Here is a 21,041-nt window from a genome sequence, read left to right as displayed (position 1 = left end):
TCCAGGAAGAGCTGGATCCAACATTTGGCTTCACACTCATTTCTGATCCTACTACAGCCTCTCTTACATGTGGCAGTAGGCAATGTTGCCAATATTAACTATTTTATTATAAGTCTTGCAATGCTTGGTAGTGCTCCTCCAAACACCAGCTCCTGGAATCATGAGATTAAAAATATCACACCTTCATCTTCTTCTTAAAAAGCAAGTTTCTTGTCCTGGAGATACTAAAAAACCTAGAACATAGAAACCTAAAACACATCTTTATGAACTCAGGTAAAAAAAGGGTATGCTTTCTTCTAAAAACTCTGGCTACTTTTAAGTCAACTTCATGATTTTTAGAACTTGAGTGATCATTTCTGAAGACTTGGAATTGGCACTGCCATGTGATTTTCTAGGAAAGAGGGTGTTCAAGAGATTGCAGCTCAGGACAGGCTGGAATTTGGGATTACAACCAGCAGAAAAAACAACTTCTTTCTTATAAATCCTGCAAAAATAATAGCTTCCCTCAAAGTGCTAAGAGCAAGGAGCCATAGGAACTCCTGGCACTTGGTTTTTCACAGACATTGAACACAGTTGTTTCTTAAACGTCTTTTAGTGGAAGAACAGCCATTCAGGCAGTGCCGTATAAAGAACGTGAGGAGTCAGAGGCTGGCTGGACCAGAAGAGTGGACTAATCCAAACCTACAATGCATTTTCTAGTCCCCAAGCTTGACAGCTGAATAACAGGAGCCTGCTTATTTTGTACCAAAACAGAATATTTACTGCAACTGCCTGGCATATCCTCCTAAAAAGGTGCTTCTCACCACTTGAAAATGAGATGTCCATGAAGAAAGCAACAAACATGACCCCTGTAGATTATCTCATGTTTAACAATATTAGTGTTGTGTGGATACAGGTTGCCCCATGCTATCAATATTGCAGGAGAAAACTGCAGAGAAAAATACTTTATTGAAAAGTGTGTTCTTACCAGAGAGCTTCTGTGCCCTTACAAAGACACTTCCATTTCGACTCAGTTTAGACTTTGATTCTGAGCCAGAACGGCCCAAGTTAAATATTGACTTCCATTTCTTGGACTTGGTAGATAATTTTCTCCTGGAAGGAAAAAAGGGGTCAGAAGGTTATCAAACCCTAGACATTTGTGTTTTTAATATCCCACAGAAGCTTCTGAGCATTCTCCCCTCAACACTGTCCCTCTTTTCTTCTCACACTTCTTTTAATTCTGAGGCATGCAAAGCATGCCACACAACAAACTCTTGCTTTCCTGGAAGTGATTTATCTTTATTGCTGATTTAACTATGTCATGGATAGATGGAAAGACACCTAAGTCAACGTTTCAGAGAGCTCACTCTGGCATCATGCTAGCACAGCTGAAATTGACTGAGTGATCAACCATGCTTGTATCCAGAAAGGAAAGGTTTCTGAGGCTAGAACTATCTTGAAATACAGTAAAGAAAAGTTGCCTTTTTAACAGGTTTTAATGACAGAATGGAAGATAAATTCTAGAGAACTGATAGAACTGGTACTATTGCTTGGTGTGCAAAGCTATTCTCTAAAGTACTCATGCTATAGTTTTTATGAATTTGCAAAAATAAAAGGATCCTGTAGTACAAACTAGCTATTAATGCTTCTTATGCCAACATTAATTTAATTATAGGTGTTATATGATTACATGCAAGTATAATGTACTAACCAAAAAGGAGGAAGCTTAAAGGAATTAAATCAGTTTCTCACAACTGTCAGAGGAACTGGGACACCAGTTCCCTATGTCGTTTTGGAAATCCCAGGTTTAAACAGAAAGAAGCTGCTACTCCTGAAGCCAATTTTATTCTATGCCTATTACCATATGAAGCTCTGTTTTAGTTGCTTTACATACCCATTATGACTCCTCTTTCAGTCTCTCCTTTTGCAGAACAAGAATCATCTTATCTCCTTGTCTTGCTCTCCCTAATGGGCTTTCTGCCCCCCTCATTCTGCTTTTCTTTCAGATCAGTACCCAGAAGAGCACAAATCAGACCTACAAAGAGGATTATATCTTGGGTTCTCCTCTTGACAGTAATCTGCTAGATGGCTCCTTTTTGCTTTTCTATATCAAGTGCAAAGATATATCTTTGCTCTGGTGTCTTATGGGTCAGTAGATTAATGAGCCTCCTGCTGCAGAGGCTGCAACCTCTCAAAACCAGGCAGTAGAGCGGTCATATATTAACAGATAGATAGACCAATAGACAAATACTTATGCTGAGCAGCAGTGCCAACAACTGCAGTAACCTCCGCTGAAATTGGACTCTTCTCTTGGCATAGGCACAAATGGCATAGGAGCCACTATGTAAACATCTCTCCATCCTAGAAGTGAAAATTTGCCCTTCTTCTTGGCTATGAGTGCAGAAGAACCTGGAGAATGATGAAGCTGAGCAGATCAATGCCACCAGACATGTCATGGAGCAGCTGCCAGCAGTTAGAACTCATAGGAGAGCTGTGTCTGGACCTGCTCCATGCTCAGCCCAAGTTTAGCCAAATCCTGAGCTGACACAAGGATACAAATACAATTAATTTCTCCTGCGGGAGTTCTGTGAGGTTCTGCCCCAGCAGAGGGATGATGTGCTGATTTTGGCTGGGATAGACTTAGTTTTATCCATAGTAGCTAGTGTTGGACTCTGTTTAAGATTTGTGCTGGGAAAAAAAGTGTTAATAATACAGGGATGTTTCAGTTATTGCTGTGCAGTGCTTAGACAGAGTCAAGGCCTTTTCTGCTCCTCATATCACCCCACCAGTGAGTAGGCTGGGGCACAGCAGGGACAGCTGACCCCAACCAACCAAATGGATTTTACACACTGTGTGTTGCCATGTTCATCATATAAAGCTGTGGGAAGAAGAAGGAACAGGAGGACATTCAGATTTATAGTGTTTTGTCTTCCCAAGTAACCATTATGCGTGATGGAGTCCTGCTTTCCTGAAGATGGCTGAATAACTTCCTGCCAATGGGAAGTGGTGAATGAATTCCTTGTTTTGCTTTGCTTGCATGTGCAGCTTTCACTTTTTTTATTAAACTGTCTTTGTCTCAACCCAGGAGTTTTCTCACTTTTACCCTTCTGATTCTCTCCCCCATCTCACTCAGGGAGGATTGAATAAGTGACTGTGTTGTGCTTAGTTGCCGGCTGGGGTTAAACCACGACACATGAGGTTTAGTGGGGCTATGAACACAGCAAGTGCAATGCTTCTGAGGAGCAGCTGTGCCTCTTTTGAGATGGTCACAGAATTTTTTCTCAATAGTGGCTGTAAATTCAGGTGTGCAAGTGTGCGGGTGTCTGTCTTAAAAAAAAGTCTCGTTCACAATCATGCTGGGGAACCTGCGCTTTTTTGTTTGTGTTTCACGCTCCTCTTGGCACTTACTTGCTGTCAGGGAGGTCAACAACTGTGTGAAAGAGGGACCCAGTTACAGGTACAATTTCAGGCAAGCTGTTCTCTCTCCTCTCCTTCCGAGCAGGGTGGGAGGCAGACAGACTCCGTGCCTGTGCTTCTTCCAGGCTTACCAGTTTCATTGGCAGGGAAGCTGAGGGGAGGGTCAGACTTTTCACAACCGATGCGCTCTCTGAAAAGCAAGAAAATACATTCCAGCCTGGGGTGAGGAGAGAGGAGAGCAAGAGCTTCATGTCTTTATTTGACTGGAACATCTCTTGTGGAGGGGGGAAAGGAGCAGCACGTGCAGGGAGAGAGGCTTTTTGTCAGATAAGTCTTCCATCTCCCCAGCAACCTTATCCATCTGAGTGCATTCCCAGCAGGGGCCACGCTTGCCAGCCAAAGGCTGTGTTACACAGACTTGCTGCCTCTGCTGTAGATGCTTTGGTATGAAAGAGGCATCTCAGAAAACCACCAGGATTCATACATTCCCCTTATTCCCTTCCTTCCTCCCTCCCAAGATGTGTGATTAGTTCAGTCCCCAATCCAAATCTGGTGCCTAATTCTTTCTCTCACTTCCACATCTTTCTCCTTGTCTTGTTCCAGGAAGAGGAGCAGTTCTGAAAAACACATTACTTTACCTTCCTAGTGCATTTCAGGGCTCTGGAAGGCAGTGTGACCAATAGCCCTAAGAACTGAAGGTCTCTGTTACCATGAGCAGTGGCAAAGCCAACTTCCCATATGCCACCCCAATAACAGCCCTGTCTTAAATAGACCACCTCAAAGTGCTTGAAGGAGGCACGGGCTCTGGAGTCCATTCAGTACTTAGCCCTGCTGCTGAAGTAGGGTGCAAGCTACTGCCTGTGCAGAGGAGCTGGGTGAATGTGCACTTTCCGATGAAGAAATCAAATGACACCATCAAATGGGTTCCTCTCTTGACTCCATACAGCTGTTAAAAGGGCAGTGGTGTTCAGCACTTATCAGACTTGGGCCAGTTTGGGGCCTGTGACCAGCAGTACAACTAAAAGCCTTAGAATTTACTAACCAGCATTTTGTTACAATGCTTCAGGCAGTACAGGAGCAGTTCCTCACTCCATGCCTTCTGTCAGAGTATAAATAAGGGCAGAGGAATGGCACTCGCACTGGCAGAGCAGGATTGCTACAGGTCAAGCAGGGCACCACACTGGAAATGCAAGGTCCAGGGACAGACTGGGAGATATTAGCAAAGAATGTCACATGCTATGGGAAAGGCAGACAGGACAAGCTGATACAGGGCTGGAAAGCAGAAAAGTGGTTACTCCCTCACTTCTGAAGCTATTACAAGTTTTCCCAGTGTGTTAGAGAGAAAGATGCATAGTTCTGAAATTATGTGAGGTCAGTGTGGATCCAAAACCTCTCACTTTACAGACTTAAGAGCATTTTGACAACAAGCCCGTCACTAAATGACAAAAACAACATCTCTGAAAACTGTTGATGTCCCACAATAAAAAAGCCTCTTTTATGAAATGTCTCCAAGTACAAGACATAAGTATTTAGAACACAAGCTTGTCCTGGGAGCGTGGCCTCTGATTTGGGTGAATATGGTGGCTGCAGGGCAGTTATCATCTGTATGAGGACTTATAACTGGGGAGCTTGAGAGAAGAATTGAGACTGTGGCTGATGAGCTTAGATAAAAAGCTTAGTCCAGGACTGAAAAACAATCAGTCCTTTTGTCAAAAGGGTTAAGCCAGGTGAGATTATGCAAAAGATGAGCCATAGGACAATCTAGGAGTACGATAAAGCTTGCTAGTATCCAAAAAGAAGATGCTGGAGATGGGGATGAAGAGAACAAGAGTAATGAGAGATTGGGCTCAAGGTGTGTTCGGGGATGTCTGTGAGCACAGTAAGGGTTGATATAGTTGAAATATTAGTGGAAGAGGACACAATTAGAGCTGAAGTACATGGCAAGTGACACACAGAGTGGTTCAGGAAAGTTGTTACCAATGCTCTCCGCACAGCTGGCTTTTCTGTTTGTGCTGAAGATCTGATCCACATGATTCAGGATGAACTCGATCACCAGCTGCTGCACTCGCACCTCCAGGAAAGCTGCATCCCCATTGCAGCCAACAGCCTCGATCTCCTTTGACCTGCACCAAGAAAGAGGTAGCCAGCATTGTCACACACAGCCCCTATGTAGGAGATATCGGCTTTCTTCCTGCAAGGCTTAGAACAGGAATATTTTCCCCACTCTTTCCGCACCTTTTGCTCTTCTTCCCTCTCAGGCCCTCATCCTCTCTGCCTTTTCACTCTTTAAAAAAAAAATTCCCTGTTTTCTCTGTCACCTCTGCTGCTTTCTTTCCTGCCTGTGTGATTTTCCCTACTTCCCTTTTACGTTCATCAGCAGGAGATAAAACTGTGACTCTCAAAGTCCACTCTTCTCCCTCCGTGCTCTTCTTTCAGCTGTTGCAAATTTGGGCCTGAAAGGCAATGCAGGAGCCTTCAAACACTGCTTCCAGATCTCTACTCAATGCTTCAGTCATCTCTCAGTGAAATCCCTTAGAATCTTTCTCAGGTCTTACCCCCCATCAATTTTTTCAGTGCTTTGGCGTGTGCTCCAGTAGTCTCTTCTCTGCCTTCCTGCACTCCCCCTTTCTCACTCTTACTCTCAGCAAAGAAACATTCTTTATCTTGACATGCCAAAGTGTTGCTGAAGAAATTATCTCTGGGCAATGGATCCTTTGTAAAGTTAATGACTGGTATGTTAGATAATAGCTTGGGGCATTGCCAAGAGGATAACCCTGTAAGGAGACTGCAGTTGCATTACTTGCTCCTTTCTTTTTCTCCCTAGGACTTGCACTTATGAAAGACTGCAAAAGGAATCAGACTTCAGGTTTTTTTGACAAGGTCAGATGTTAGAATAAATATATCTCTGTAGCAAAGGTCCACTTTGTGATATTCAAGAAAGTCAACATTTGATTCATCTTCAGAACCTGCTCTGCCTGTTTTGTGATTTAAAAGGGTGAGATAACTCTTCAGAGAATGCTTTTCAGGCCTGTACCTTTCTAGCCAATGTCGCTCCCTCCTGTCCTCTGCCAGCCCAAGTCTTCACCCACCAGCTCCGACATCATCCCTCTACTACCTAGCTGCAGTCCTGGACTCTGGCTGCATAGTTCATTCTTCTCAATACATGGGCATGGGATGGACAGCAAAATGATTAACAGGATAAAAAATATTTCAATATTTTTTTCCAGATACTATTTTTTCTGGTTCTGCGTAGCTCTACAACATATCAGCCAAACTTCTGCTTGCACCTTGTCCAGGCCTCTTTCCAGCAGAGTGCCAGGCATAGCTAATATGACAAACTACCTGGTGGTCTTGAGGTCTGACACTAGCTGACACCTTAATCCCACAAAGTTTATCTGATTTACGCTCAAGCAGATTTGGGCACAGGCCTGTAGTATTATTACTGCGTTGTCCTCCCTTCCAGGCCTTACTGTCTCTTACTGCCCCACTGCAGAAGCACTGGCACTGTCAGAAACGTCATTTCCGTTCCACAGTGATGAGCTAACTCCTCATTTTTAAATCAATGTGCTCAACTTGCAAATAACAGTGCTTTTTTATAAGAAACACACAAAACCACAAACTGCCTTGAATGCTGGCAGTAAAACCTCAGATTATTCAACCTGGAAGAATCTTTTTCTTCTCCTAAAAGCTATTTGCTCTGCTCTGCTCTTCCCTTTAGTTGCTCTGCTTTTCCCTGTTTTTCCATTTCCCTCAAGGGATGGGCCTGCAGGCTTAGGTGCTGGCATTCCACTTGGAGCGTCCGCATTGGTCTCTGGATTAGAGGATTCTCTACTGTACCTGAGGAGATTGGGAGCCCACACCAAGGCCAGGTTTCTGGTGTGCATGTTGGTCATATTGCTGAAGGAGGCCAAGTGAGTCAGGTGCTTGATCAAGTATTCCAGTGTTCTGCAGTGGTTTCATAAAAGAGAGAAAACAGCATCAAGTGATCAATGCCTGATAGCAGCGAGCATCTGAATAACTGTGATCTGGAGTGGCCAATGGTGGGGCAGGATCCAAACAATCTTTAGTGTGATGAGCGTGAAGAAGATGGAAGATGGATGGGAGAAGGAGTGGCATGCTGCAAAGGCTTAGGGCTTAACTCTTGCTCAAGTGCCTCTAGGAGATCATCATCTCACCACCACTCCCAGGACACTGATCAAGGTTGCCATGGGAGTCCTACCGAGGGAAGTCGTACCGATGATAGACTGCAGCAGCGAGAGCTTGTTTGATCTCTAACAACAGTTTGTACAGTTATATTTAAATGCTAGATAAATTGGTGTCAGAATTGAAGTCAGCTTTTGGGAGTGAACTTCTGGGTGTTAACTCCTGGGTGTTAACTCCAGTGTTTTTTCAGGCAATATTCCCTGATGGTGAGGGTTACTGCACTGTTCCTCAGCACCTTGCTGGACACCTTCTCACCTGTAGTGCGATGGGGGGAGCTCCTGGATGACATTCTGAATTCTTGCCAACTGCTCATCCTCAGGAAAGCGTGATACTGCTTCCTGTGGAAACAAAAGGAAACAGTCCGCCTTGGCAATGGACTCAGGGGAAAAGGAAGAAGGATAAGGGCAGTCACATGAGACAGTTGGTCTCAGAGGGAATGCTCTTTTGTTACCTTGCAAAGCTATTGGTATCAATAGTTCCTTTCATTCCCAGCACAACAGAGATTTGCTGTTTTGTTATTTCATGTTTCAGCACATCCTTGCCACATGTTGAGACAGGGTAGTGTTTTAGGGAGAGGGGCATTTAAGGACTTAGAGTCTCAATTAGGAGTTAGGTTTCTTGTAATATTTTTGGCTGTCATATGAAGAGAACTAAAGGGAGTAAGTTTCCATCTTTTATTGTTGAAGAAATTTTAACAAAATCACTGTCCAGGTAGATTCATTTAATTCTTATACTCAGGTTTAGACTAGGTTAGACAGAATCAAGGTCTATATGTCTTGGTATTGAGCAAGTCTCTGTGGACCAAAAGCTTATAGAGCCATGATAAGCTTTTGTCTGTATTCCTAGGGGTTTTACTGCATTGGTATTCATCTGTTCAGCTATTCCTTTTCAGTATTTGTGCTGGGGGAGGACAAACCACCAGCAAGCTCAAACCATCCATGACTGTCTGGGAACCTCCTGGCTACCCTGCTGCCACTGGAGTTTGGAGCAACTTCAAAGAGAGATGCTGGGATTCATGCTGCCAACAGAAGCCTTGCCTACAGTCAGATATCAGCATTGCTAGGAAAGGAAGGAAATAAACTGTCCCAAACCACCCATTGCTTAAACATTACAAACCTGAAATTACCAGCCACAACTAGAGAAGCATCTTGTAGCAGTCACTACAACATCCACACTGACACTGCTATCTCTGTTCTGGTCACTATCCTTTTCCCAGCAGACCATTTCTCAAGCACAACCATCAGCAAATCGAATATTGCCCATTTCAAGGCCAGAGATGGATATGAATCATAGAATCATAGAATCATAGAATCATAGAATCATAGAATAACCAGGTTGGAAGAGACCTACCGGATCATTGAGTCCAACCATTCCTATCAAACACTAAACCATGCCCCTTAGTACCTAGTCCACCCATGCCTTAAACACCTCCAGGGAAGGTGACTCAAACGCCTCCCTGGGCAGCCCGTTCCAGTGCCCAATTACCCTTTCTGTGAAACATTTTTTCCTAATGTCCAGCCTAAATCTCCCCTGGCGGAGCTTGATGCCATTCCCTCTTGTCCTGTCCCCTGTCACTTGGGAGAAGAGGCCAGCACCCTCCTCTCTACAATCTCCTTTCAGGTAGTTACAGAAAGCAAAGAGGTCTCCCCTCAGTCTCCTCTTCTCAAGGCTAAACAACCCCAGCTCCCTCAGCCGTTCCTCATAAGGCCTGTTCTCCAGCCCCTTCACCAGCTTCGTTGCTCTTCTCTGGACTCGCTCCAGAACCTCAACATCCTTCTTGTGGTGAGGGGCCCAGAACTGAACACAGGATTCGAGGAGCGGTCTCACCAGTGCCGAGTACAGAGGGAGAATAACCTCCCTGGACCTGCTGGTCATGCCGTTTCTGATAGAAGCCAAGATGCCATTGGCCTTCTTGGCCACCTGGGCACACTGCTGGCTCACGTTCAGTCGGCTGTCAACCAACACCCCCAGGTCCCTCTCCTCCAGGCAGCTTTCTAGCAAGACTTCTCCTAGTCTGTAGCACTGCATAGGGTTGTTGTGCCCCAAGTGCAGGACCCGGCATTTGGCCTTGTTAAACCTCATGCCATTGGTCTCAGCCCAGTGGTCCAGCCTGTTCAGATCCCTTTGCAGAGCCTCCCTACCATCCAGCAGATAAACGCTTCCACCCAGCTTAGTGTCATCTGCAAACTTGCTAAGGGTGCACTCAATGCCTTCATCCAGGTCATTGATAAAGACATTGAACAGGGTTGGACCCAGCACTGAGCCCTGGGGAACCCCACTTGTCACTGGCCTCCAGCTGGATTTCACACCATTTACCACCACTTTCTGGGCCCGGCCATCCAACCAGTTTTCCACCCAGGAGAGTGTGCGCCTGTCCAGGCCAGAGGCTGACAGTTTCTGAAGCAGAATGCTGTGAGAAACTGTGTCAAAGGCTTTACTGAAGTCCAGGAAGATACATCCACAGCCTTTCCCTCATCCATCAGTCGAGTCACTTTGCCATAGAAGGCGATCAGGTTAGTTTGGCAAGACCTGCCTTTTGTGAACCCATGTTGACTGGGCTTGATCACCTGGTTCTCTTGCACGTGTTTCATGATAGCACACAAGATCACCTGCTCCTCTTGCATGTGTTTCATGATAGCACTCAAGATCACCTGCTCCATGACTTTCCCTGGCACTGAGGTCAGACTGACAGGCCTGTAGTTCCCTGGATCCTCCCTGCAACCCTTCTTGTAGATGGGCACAACATCAGCCATCCTCCAGTCCAGTCCAGTCCAGAATCATGATTTATTCCCTAACACTGGGAATTGACACCTATTCCCTCTAGTTTGAACTTGCTCACTGATAAGAATAGAAAAGAAAAACAAGTGAACTCATTAGTTTGGTGTACATGAGATGTGGATGTACTTGTTTTGCCCAAATTAAGGGTAGATTAACTCCTTGTAGTACAATAGTCCATAACTACAGATCCCTTCTTAAAAAAAAAAAAAAGCCTATTATCATTAGCCCAGAAATCCCAAGTATAAAAACTCTGTGATCTTCATACCAGCTTTCTAGTTGAATGGCCTTGCCTGAAAATGAAGAAGGAGAGAAATGCAAACTCACTGGTGCATCTAAATCACTATATTTCAGCTAGATTGCACAGACTATATTCTCCCCCAGTGCTGATTTACATTCCTATATTTATCTTCCAGATCTCAAAGACCCAATGCTTAGCAAGTGAATATTAGCTTCTCTGAAGACACAACCCATACAAACCCCCAGCTCACATTTCTGACCCATATGTGTTGTGCCTTTCAAATCCGAGGCCCCTTCCAAAACTCAGGATTATGGCAGCAGAATATAGAATTCAAGGAGGAACCAATAATTCAATTTATTACATGTCTGTTAATCATGATATGATTCATGCCATTTAGGATTTTTTTAATCCACTGGTGAATCTGGGAGTGCACAACTCACCAGCCTTGGTTAACAAGTGGAATAGAGTCCAAAAGAGAAATTCAGTCTGGCCCCATATAGCTGATTTTCTTTGAGGGAGTACCCAGTCCCCCCATGCCCAGGCAAGAGCAAGCCAAGCAGAGTCGATTTATCTCTTCTGTGAAACAAGCATCCATCACCAGAATACAAGGTGGCAAACTGGAGAGGATGAGAGGGCATCATTCTGCAAAAACTGATAGGCAGTGAGGTCATGACTGGGATTTACATCCGTGAACTTAATACAGTGATGACCAAAAGGCCAATCTCTCCCCAGCCATTAAGAATTCATCTTTCCTTAGGCAGAAATGTCTAAATCACTCTGGTGGTTTAAAGTGGAGCCTATCCCACCTCAGAGACAGCTCTGACTGAGTCAGGCTGGGATTAGCATGCATCTTTTATCCCTACCAGCACTTTTCTGCTGAGGCACAGCTGCCACCATTCCCTGTCCTGACACCCCATGCATACACGTGCTCCTAGCATTTTTTCTACTCCCTGGGGAACAGGTCTTTTTTCTTTCTTTCCTCCTGGTATCTGACTGTGCTTCCTGTCAGCTGGGTTACCCATTATAAATCCCTAATGCGTAGATTTACATGAATAATGGATCTTGTGGCTGGGCAGACAAACTAAAAAGTCGAAGATTAAATAAAAAAAAAAACAAAACCAACCACTTTTAGGTCAATCCAAAGTGATTACAATATGGGGACCTGACACGAGTCTTAACAATACAATTGTTTGAGGTTGACTGGAGTGTCACACTCAACTAAAAGTGAAAGAAATTGTCATTTAAACTTGGGGCTATTTAACCCTTTTCTGAAAGATGTTTTATTGAGGAGTTCAATGTGTTGATTTAATGTTGAAATGTTTCTTAACAAAGTATTTGTAAAAGAAACATTTCAACAGTTACAGAAGTGTTTTTTCCTTTTGTTTTTGAATAAAAGTATTTACCAAATGTATCTAATGAAAATCTGCAAGTCATCATCCCAAAACTGCACTTTTCAGCAAACATTCTTTCCTAAAATTTTCCATCTAAATCTTCGTGTTTCCTTTAGAGCGTTTCTTTTTCATAAATCAGTTCTGATAGCCAGGAAGACAGCAGCCAAAGAGCTTCAACAAGAATGAGACTCATCAGTTACTGTAAACGGCTAAATAATACTCTATATTTTCAAGGTCCTATTCATCCTGACTGTCACTAGTTTAGAGTTCCTATCCTATATCCTCAAGATCCCTATATCCTGAGGATATAGGTCAGTTTTCCAGATCTACTTGGAAGCTTGACTAAGTTTTGACTATACATCACCTGGAAACACAATGTTACTTAAAATTTGACATCAAAACAGCAAGACACCTAACACTGTTGCAGGTCTATCAGGCAGCACAGCGAACAAATTCCCACCTTGTGTTCCCCCTAGCTGTAGTCCCTAACAACTACCTGACTTCTTATGGAAGATTGCTGGTTGGCTGGTCCCATCTGTCGTTGCTCTACAGCAAACCCCTTGGAGCAAGTGTGCCTGCCTCTTCTGAGAGCAAGCAACAGGAAGTTTTTGGAAAACATCATCTTTTGTGGACCACGCAGGTCTCTCTCAGTGCCATAGCAGCACTGCCTGGAAGTGCTTGAGTCAGGACAGAGGCAATGCAGACAGCAACACCTGAAGCTAAGGTTGCTTGAAACTTCCCATTTCATTTGGACATTATTTTGTGAAACTTCTCTGACATTTGTGGCTATGTCCATCCCCTCCACCTCCCAACAAATGGGAAAGAATAGAATGACAGAAACTACTAACAAAGGATGCAATGTCCCCATGTCAGTTGTTTTAAGAAGCTGGTGAAAATTCACACCTCTGGCACGAAAGATTTCAGCCTGAATGACTGGATTTAAATCTGTTGGTGTCATAAACAACTGCAAGTGGATTTAGAGTGGTAAAAAGCAGGAAACCTTAACAACAAGCTTAGCTCGCTGTGCCACCTTTTAATAAAATATTATCTGTCATCAAAATTAGACAGCCCTCTTAGAAATTCAGGCTTTGTGGTCTTATTTTCCTGCTCCCCCGCAGTCTGCTCTGAGGCTCCAACTCTATCCATGTGTAATCTATTGTTGTTTTGCAAACCGAGTTAGTACTCTTTGAATTATAATCCCTTTAAACAAGATTAGAGATTTCTGCTTGGCTAGCTGCCATTTTCCTCCACCATTTGTATTTATGACATGGTCATGATGGACGTGATATGCCATAGCTGGCATAGTCTGTGTCATCATTTGCACTCTGACAAACTCTGTGAAAAATGCTGCAGATGCAGAAAAGTTGGTGCTTTATAGATGAGCTGAGCAGTCCATTTGTACAGGCATCAGGGACTGTCAGAGAGACAGGGAGAAGGAAACTGCACCCTTATGTTTATGATCACAAGCCCCAGGTGACCTAGAAGTCTCTTCATGATGGACAGTAATGAGGAAAAGAAACAGAATTAGTAATTCTGGGAGGAGGTGCACAGTGGGGAGAAAGAATAACAGCAAGGAAGTAATGCAGTGAAAAAATGAACAAGATGAAGGGGGAGAAGCAGCAAAGAAACCAAGAGAAATAAATATGAAATGGGGGAAAGAAACAATGACAGGGAAAGAGAGCCAGCACAGGCCAAGAAGAGAAGAGCACCGAGAAGTGTTTATACAGATATATGCACCAGAAGCCAGAACATTGGAGTGAATCCCAAAGAGCTCTCATGGAGAAACCTGCAGCACATCCATACTGCTGGAAAGGAACACGAACAGCAAAGGATCTCACCGTGAATTTCTTGTAGAGCTCATAAGTGAGGAGAGGGTTAGGCAGTTCCCTGAAGTACAGCTTGCAGAGCGACCCCACACAGTGGATGTCCTGGAGGTAAACTTCCCTTGTCAGATCTGGGCATTGGTCAGAAACAAATTCTTGTCTGAAACAATATGGAAACACAAAAATGTAGGTGAATAAGAGCTATTAGCCTCCCAGCACTCCACCCTAAATATTCTTTTACAGCTAGAGGAAAAAAAATAAACTGGGAAACAGAGGTGCCTCTGCAGCCTGGTACAAATAGTGTCCCAGGATCAGGCCCCAAGATTCCAACTAGTCTCTAGTTTCCGTAACATAGTCACATGAGTGGACCTCAAACCGGTATAAAGAGGTTACTTTGTCTTGAAGTGAGAGAGAACAAGTCAGCATTTGTTCTGAGGCTCTCCAGGCCTTTCCCATTAATAGATACAGAGGGAGATACCATTTTCCTTTGTGGTGGACTAATCCCTAAAAGATTGTATTTCCCCAATGCCATCTTGAGAGACAGCTTCTCTTCTGTATCTGGGTAGAGGTCTGTTGGCCCCCACCTATGCCTTAGGGGCTAATACTGAAAAGGTACTGAGCAAGGTAACCGAGTCCCTCTGTCACACAGACAGATTGCCCTTACCTCAGCTTTTGTATGTTGGATGTCACTCCTGAGAGGCGGTAGATCCCATCCACAATGCCATGAGTCTCAATGAATTCCGCACAGCTCTTCAGCACATAGGGTACTAGGAGGAGAAAGCAAAACGAGATGCCCAATGAATACACACTGAGAATGTCCACGAGTCACCACAGGAGAGACGGTTTGATGGAGTGACAGAGGAGGCTGTCTGCAGATGCAGGGATGGGTACAACAATGGGAGAAATACAGGGCAAACCAAAAGTAAACTCCACAAAGTATCCATAGCCAGTTTTCAGAGCGAGGATGCACCATGGTTGGGCCATGCCATGCTCATTGCCATGTGACAGTGACTGAGCCTGAAGTCATAGAAACATTGTGGTAAGAAAGGTAGCATCTCCCTCTCTTTTTTTCTTTCCTACCCAGAAAAAAAAAGAGGTAATTTCATCCTAATTGAATGCATGAGCTAAAGCATGAGGTCCTAGGAACCTCCCCCCTCCCCAAGACAGAGCTCCAGCCTCACTGAATCATGCCAAAAGGTCTGATTGGCTTGGATGAAAATCAGAGAAGCATTTGCACTTCCATATAAGCCGACATACCCACAGTTTAGTGCTCATAAACTCCCACAGAGGGGGCATAAAGTTCAAATATTGACTAGATCTGCACACTGACAAAATACAACATTGGCTTCAAAAGAACTCCATCAACAGAACCAGCCAAAGACTTAACCAGCCTTAAAGCTGAGAGGAGCCAGAGGAAGAACACTTACATCCAGACCTGGACCCGAAGTGTATGTTTATTTTTTCCCCATTATATAGGTATAGGAAACCCTGATCCTCTTGGTCAGACCAAGCCTCCCTGTCCCCAGTGCTATAACAACCCTAGCTATAACAATAACAGTAAGAGAGCCTTTCCTTATTAGGTGCTAGAAACTACTATGTATTTAATGCAATGCTTCACATAGCCATAAGCATAAAAGTCAGTAAATGCAGAAGTTAGAGTTCCCAGCTGTAATGCTGACTTTGCTGCGCTGTGCATTCAGGAAGCTGTGTGGAAGAAAACAGACTAAGCCACACATTTGACTGGAAAGCGAAGCATAGCAATTACTGCATCTTTGCAACACCACAGAGATAATGCTTTGGCTGGACCTTTCCTGACTACTTCTGCTTGAAGTTCAGAACCATGATGACATTAGCACATGCTTCATCAGGTGGGATTGAAAGACAGCACTGAACAGCTTGAACAAAAGACAGCTGGCATATTGGTGTATTTCTCACTGAGGCCAGAGCCAGCTTGTGGGTAGACTTGCCCCTACCACGCTGCCTGGGGCACAGGCTGCAGGGAAGAGGGCTCTCAAGCTGCCCCCTATCCCAGTGACACGCTGTTACCAAATGAGGTTCCCACCAATCTGGGAAGTGCTACCCTTCTGCTTCCCGACTCTTACTGAGGGAGGTAAAGAGGTCCTTCTAGTGTGTTTCCTCTCTTCTCTTTTGGCCAAATGCAGGAATGCACGAAGTGCCAGTGATTACTTGGGAATCTGAATGGTCCAAATAGACTATTTCTCCTTAGTTGACAGAGCCCCTCCAGAACAACAGGGGAAATTTGACCCATAATGCAGGTACATTAGCCATGCTGTATCACACCCAAAGCCCTTGGGTTGATTTTTAAGACGCTGAGCGTGTTGGGCTAAGTTTAACAGTGGAGCTTCTGGCAGGGGCCCTGGCCTACTAAAACAATGTTCATGGGAAACCACGAAATCACCAGGAGAACAAGTGACGTCTACAGAGTCAAAGCTTTGTCCACAGTAGTCACACAGCTATAGGATTTTTTCTCAAGGTCTTTTGAGGGGAAGACACATCGGCACCTTCCAGAAGGAACTTGGGAAGCATTCCTTTCAGTGCCTACAGCACCAGCTTCCTAAGAGGACTAGATGATGTGGGAGGAGACAGAACAACAGAAAAGTATGATGTTAAAATCCTGCCAAGAAAAGCCCATGTGACACATCTAGAAAGAGGACCTTCATATCTCTGAGTAAGGCCTGATTATCTGTAACAGCAGTAGGGAACTCAGATCATATGATGATGAGCATGCAAGAAATAGAAACAAAACAAAACGGAAAAGCAAAGTACTTCAGGCCCCTTCTTCACTTCTATCTGGTCAGGCCATACCATCTTTGTGGCAGGAGTTATGCATACATAACATGTTAAGACTTCCCTCTTTGTAGGAATCTCTAGGAATAAATCTAGCAAAACCAAAAAAGACAGACAGATCCATGTTCACTTTAGACCCACTTGGGTGGGAGAACAGGTGAATTGTTCCATGCCACCTCAAAAAACAAGAATTAATTGAACAGAAAACCTGATTCAGCAGGAGAGCTACGTGACAAGGTTTGTTAAAAAACTAAATAGCCTTTCATACAGACAAACTTCATCTGATGGTGCTTGGTTCCCACACAAATGGAGTCCCTGCCTACAGCACTCTTTGTTAGATACTTTTTGAAATCTCAGTGTTATGAATAAGCACACCAACTAAAAGTGCATATACTGATGTTTATTGTGACTAATTAGACCTTTAGCAAGTAAGACCATTTCAATCACACTTTTTTTCTTTTGCTGAGTTTTAAGATTCCTTGGGATAAATTAGGTCAAGGGGCCTCAGGCAGGTAAGCAAACCTCTTACGCAAAAACCAGCAAGATCCATCTGTTGAGGACTGGTAAGCAGAAAAAAAAAGGGGCCTAAGGGAAATAATCTGTAGCAAACACAAAACTCAACCCATTTTTAAAAGTGAATGAAGACTCCACAGCAGAGACAACCTTATAGACTACTAATAGACAATATGCACTGAGTTCTACAGATATCTCTTATTCCAGCCCTGAAATCCCCCATGCTTTTCTGGCCTGGGGCTTCTCACATACCTCTGCCAGTGCCCTTTCCTCATTGTGTATGTGATTTCTCATCCTACTAGGTCTTTGGCTCTTATGAAGAGAAACAGCCAGTTATACCAAAATGCATGGCAGTTTTGTGATGTCAAAACAATCCCAGATAGGACACATTTCACTTGCAGCCAAAAATTACAAACTTTGACCTTAGATCCCCAGAAATGAAGGGACTGCATCAGCTTCCTGCAAAGCAAGCCCCTAAATGCAGCAGTTGTATAAAACTGAAGCATAATACGTTTGCTTTGGGCAGAATCTGCAACTCTGAAATTCCCTAGGAGCTCTGATCTCCTACAAAGCTGAGTCTTTGATGCACTTGGGAGAGGTGAGATTAGACTGGCAGTGAGAAGCTCCATCCCACCTCCAGCTGTCTCTGAGGTGCTCTGATTATTTTAGATGGGGGTCCCAGTGAACCAAAGCAAAGGCTGTGATCAGCCCTGAATGGAGGGACGTAGAGATTCTAGCATGTGATTTACAACCAGACCCAACTGGTGTTACAGAGCACACGTAAATCAGAGAGTTAAGTCTGAAGGAAAAGTGGACATGAATGGGGATTTGCAGGGGCTGCGCGTGTGCATGCAGGCATAGAAAGAGGTGTGTGGGGGATGTTCAGTCTTGACAATTCTATAATTAAAATTGTGCTGGAGGCTTAGAAATTTGGAAGAGCAGCTGGTGTCACACAGACCCTGCTTGTTCTTCCAGACGGCCAAACTGTCCTCATTTAAAACTACAATAGAAAACAGATGGAGGAGGAGAAGAGAGCGTGGAGCAAGGCATCAGTCAGAAGGGAAATTGAGTTATAAACATACTGCTCACAAAAGACAATACTTCTCTTCCCCTAGACAAAAATAAACCAGAAGGGCAGTCACAGTAACTCGTTCCACTCTCACTGGATATCACCCCCAAGTTCAGTGTATGCAGACATTCACCTTCACCAAGGTCTTTTCCTTAACCACAGCTCACACCTCCTCCTTTATATGCATGTGCTACTCCTGCTTGGTCAGGTAGTGTGTCTCCCTCTCCTTCCAGTCCCTCCAGCATTGCAGTGCCAGTGGTGGGCTCTGAGCATCTCACCTCCCACCACTGCTGGAATGGATGAGGGGCTCTCCCTTTTCCTGTCCCTTCCCAGTCATGGTCCTACCATCCACAAAACCTCCCCACCAGTGAGCTAGACAAAGACTTCATCTGGCACAGGGGTGAACATTTTGTATCAAAGCTGGGGAGACCTCCAAGTCCATCTCTATCTGAATCACCAGGCAGCTAAAGTATGTGAGAATGCTAGCTGGGAGGGAGTCACCCCATCTAATGACCAGTGGGGCGATGGACTCCTGGCCTCTCACCAAAGCCAGCAAAGAGGGAGAAAGGCCCTGGTACAGCAGGAGCTGCAAGCAATGCCCTGTGGCCTTCAGTGCTGCCTTCTAGAAGAGACTCTCAGTCTCAATGGGCTACAGAAGAACCCTAAGGAGGAGGTTGTTAAGTCAGCTGCTGTAACCAGTCAGTATGAATACTGTCTAGTAAGATTGTGCTTAGTGGTTTCTTAGACTGTTCAGGGTACACTGTATTGAACTGGACTGAATAGCAGCAGACTTAATTTTTGTTTTTATCCTTCTGTTGTTCTCTCAGAGAGCTCTTTGCAAAAATAAAAACCAGTGACAGAGCTCCTCAGGTCCTCCTTCAGGGTTGGTTTATGCCACATGGAGGACATTTCACGTCCTCTTTAATTTTATTTTTATTGTAATTCAAGTAACGGAATGATAAATGCAGACATTTCATTTCACCTGAAACTGCAACTTCTTGATGTTTGACTTGCAGGAAATAGTTTGAGTTTGTTGTTTGGGATTTTTTTTTTCCCAAAAATGAATATTGTGCCATAAAAAAAAATGTTGTGGGGATTTTTATTTCATCATTTTTTATTTCTTATGTATTAGCACCTAAATTTATTATTTTTAAACTGTCTTTCACTGCACTCAATAGCAGTTCATGCTTCCTATCCTGCCTCTTGTTTCAATTTAAATAACAATTAGGAAACATTTCCTCCTAAAAAAATAAGTGCTTCAATTTGTACTAAGCAAGAGCTGTTATTTTGTACAAACAAAATAAGAAAACAGTACACATTTCAGAAGAAACAATATATTAAACTTGGCCACCTAATTACAGCAAAGGAAGTATTGCATAAATGGCAACATACTGGAGAGTTAGTATATCTAATGTGACATTTTTCTGCATTTCCTGATGCCTCCTACTTTAAATCACAAGCTTTAATGCTGATTCACTAGATTTCTTTTTTTTTTTCTTTTTTTTGCTGATCTTGCCTGATTTTTACTAGGCATAAGGTTTACTGAGAAGCAGATTCCAGAGGAGATCAAAGTGTGCTCTCCTTCCTGCAGCTTACCCGAGCCTTGGCTCAGCACGGCAGTCACAATTCCAGTTTGATTCCCAATGTGTAGTCCTAACCCATGCTGGGCTAGGATAAATTCTGCCTTGCCCCCAGGTATCATGTCCTTTGCCTCCCACTGTTTCCTTGTCAACAGTGGCCAGTGGTGGAAAGAACCGCAGCATCCATAATTTCTGTGAAGGTTCACTCCTGCTCAGAGACTAGGCGCCATGGCAGAGCCGTGGATGAGGAGAGTTTGCCCTGCCTGGGTGTAACTGCTACTAGTACAAACAGAAGGCTTCAGACTCCAGGATGTGTATGCATGCTTTTCACCAGCGCTAAATTCATTTTACAGAAGATGAAAAAATAAACTATCTTGCCATCAAATTTCAGTGTTTAGTTTGGCTGTGAGCGCTGAGCTTCCACAACCCCACCATGCGCACACACACCTGTGTTTGAATAGTGTGAGATAGCAAAACAACACCAAAGAGGCCCAAAACCAAATCACCTCGTTAGAGTCCTCCTTGCCTCTTCCCCCTTAGCTACCATAAACACATTTTAAAAAGGATGAATAGCTGGCGCCGAGGTGATCCTGCCTGCACAGACAGCACAAATGAATCACCATGTAAGTCACACGTTTCATTTGTTTTTTTCTTCTACTTCTGTGGGAAATGTCCCTGCGATGAAAGCATCATCCTGAATGCAGTTGTAATTCTGGTGGGCAAAGACATGGGGAAAATAGACCTCAAATCTGTCATATGCTGTAAGCCATCCCCCTCCATGGCCTGAGTGGGAAGTGGAACCACTGAGCACTGTTCAGGATGTGACACTTTGATTTCAAGCAAATTAATTTCAACACAGCCTACAGGCCCACTGTGAGTTTGAATGAAGACAGTGGCACAACTATCAAGGGGTTTTTTTGCCACTGATATACCCGGCTTAGATTTCACATATCTAAATAGGATGTGTTGAAACACTTGATTTTCCAGAGCATATCTGACAACTCTGACGTTCCAGGCAGAAATAAAAGAGCCCGTGGCAGACCTGGCCAGCTCATCGACAACACACATCAAAGAAAGTTTAAGAGAAAGCACTGCACAAGCAGATATTGAATGCTGACTCTCAACCCCAGCGGTCACCATGCCCCTCTGAAATGTGGCTTGTACCTTGACATAGCTAGCAAATTCTGTCACGCAGGCACTTTTGAAAAGAGTTTGTACTAAATACTACAATAGTTTTGTAGG

General features: G+C 44.0%; 1 protein-coding gene across 1 annotated transcript in view; it reads right to left on the bottom strand.

Annotated features, from left to right (window-relative positions):
* ARHGAP31 (Rho GTPase activating protein 31) overlaps positions 1-21,041 on the bottom strand; it is a 66,451-nt gene that overhangs the window by 14,834 nt on the left and 30,576 nt on the right. Inside the window, exons 2-8 of the mRNA XM_069867295.1 lie at positions 14,494-14,596; positions 13,845-13,989; positions 7,855-7,937; positions 7,234-7,341; positions 5,374-5,519; positions 3,388-3,586; positions 968-1,092 (exon numbers count right to left, since the gene is read on the bottom strand). Coding sequence (XP_069723396.1) covers positions 968-1,092; positions 3,388-3,586; positions 5,374-5,519; positions 7,234-7,341; positions 7,855-7,937; positions 13,845-13,989; positions 14,494-14,596 — 909 coding nt within the window. The remainder of the gene's footprint in view (positions 1-967; positions 1,093-3,387; positions 3,587-5,373; positions 5,520-7,233; positions 7,342-7,854; positions 7,938-13,844; positions 13,990-14,493; positions 14,597-21,041) is intronic.

This window comes from Phaenicophaeus curvirostris, chromosome 1 (genome assembly GCF_032191515.1).
Source record: "Phaenicophaeus curvirostris isolate KB17595 chromosome 1, BPBGC_Pcur_1.0, whole genome shotgun sequence".
NCBI classification, from domain to species: Eukaryota; Metazoa; Chordata; class Aves; order Cuculiformes; family Cuculidae; genus Phaenicophaeus; species Phaenicophaeus curvirostris.
Note: the sequence above shows the minus strand (reverse complement) of the source record. Positions and strands in the feature narration are given on the sequence as shown.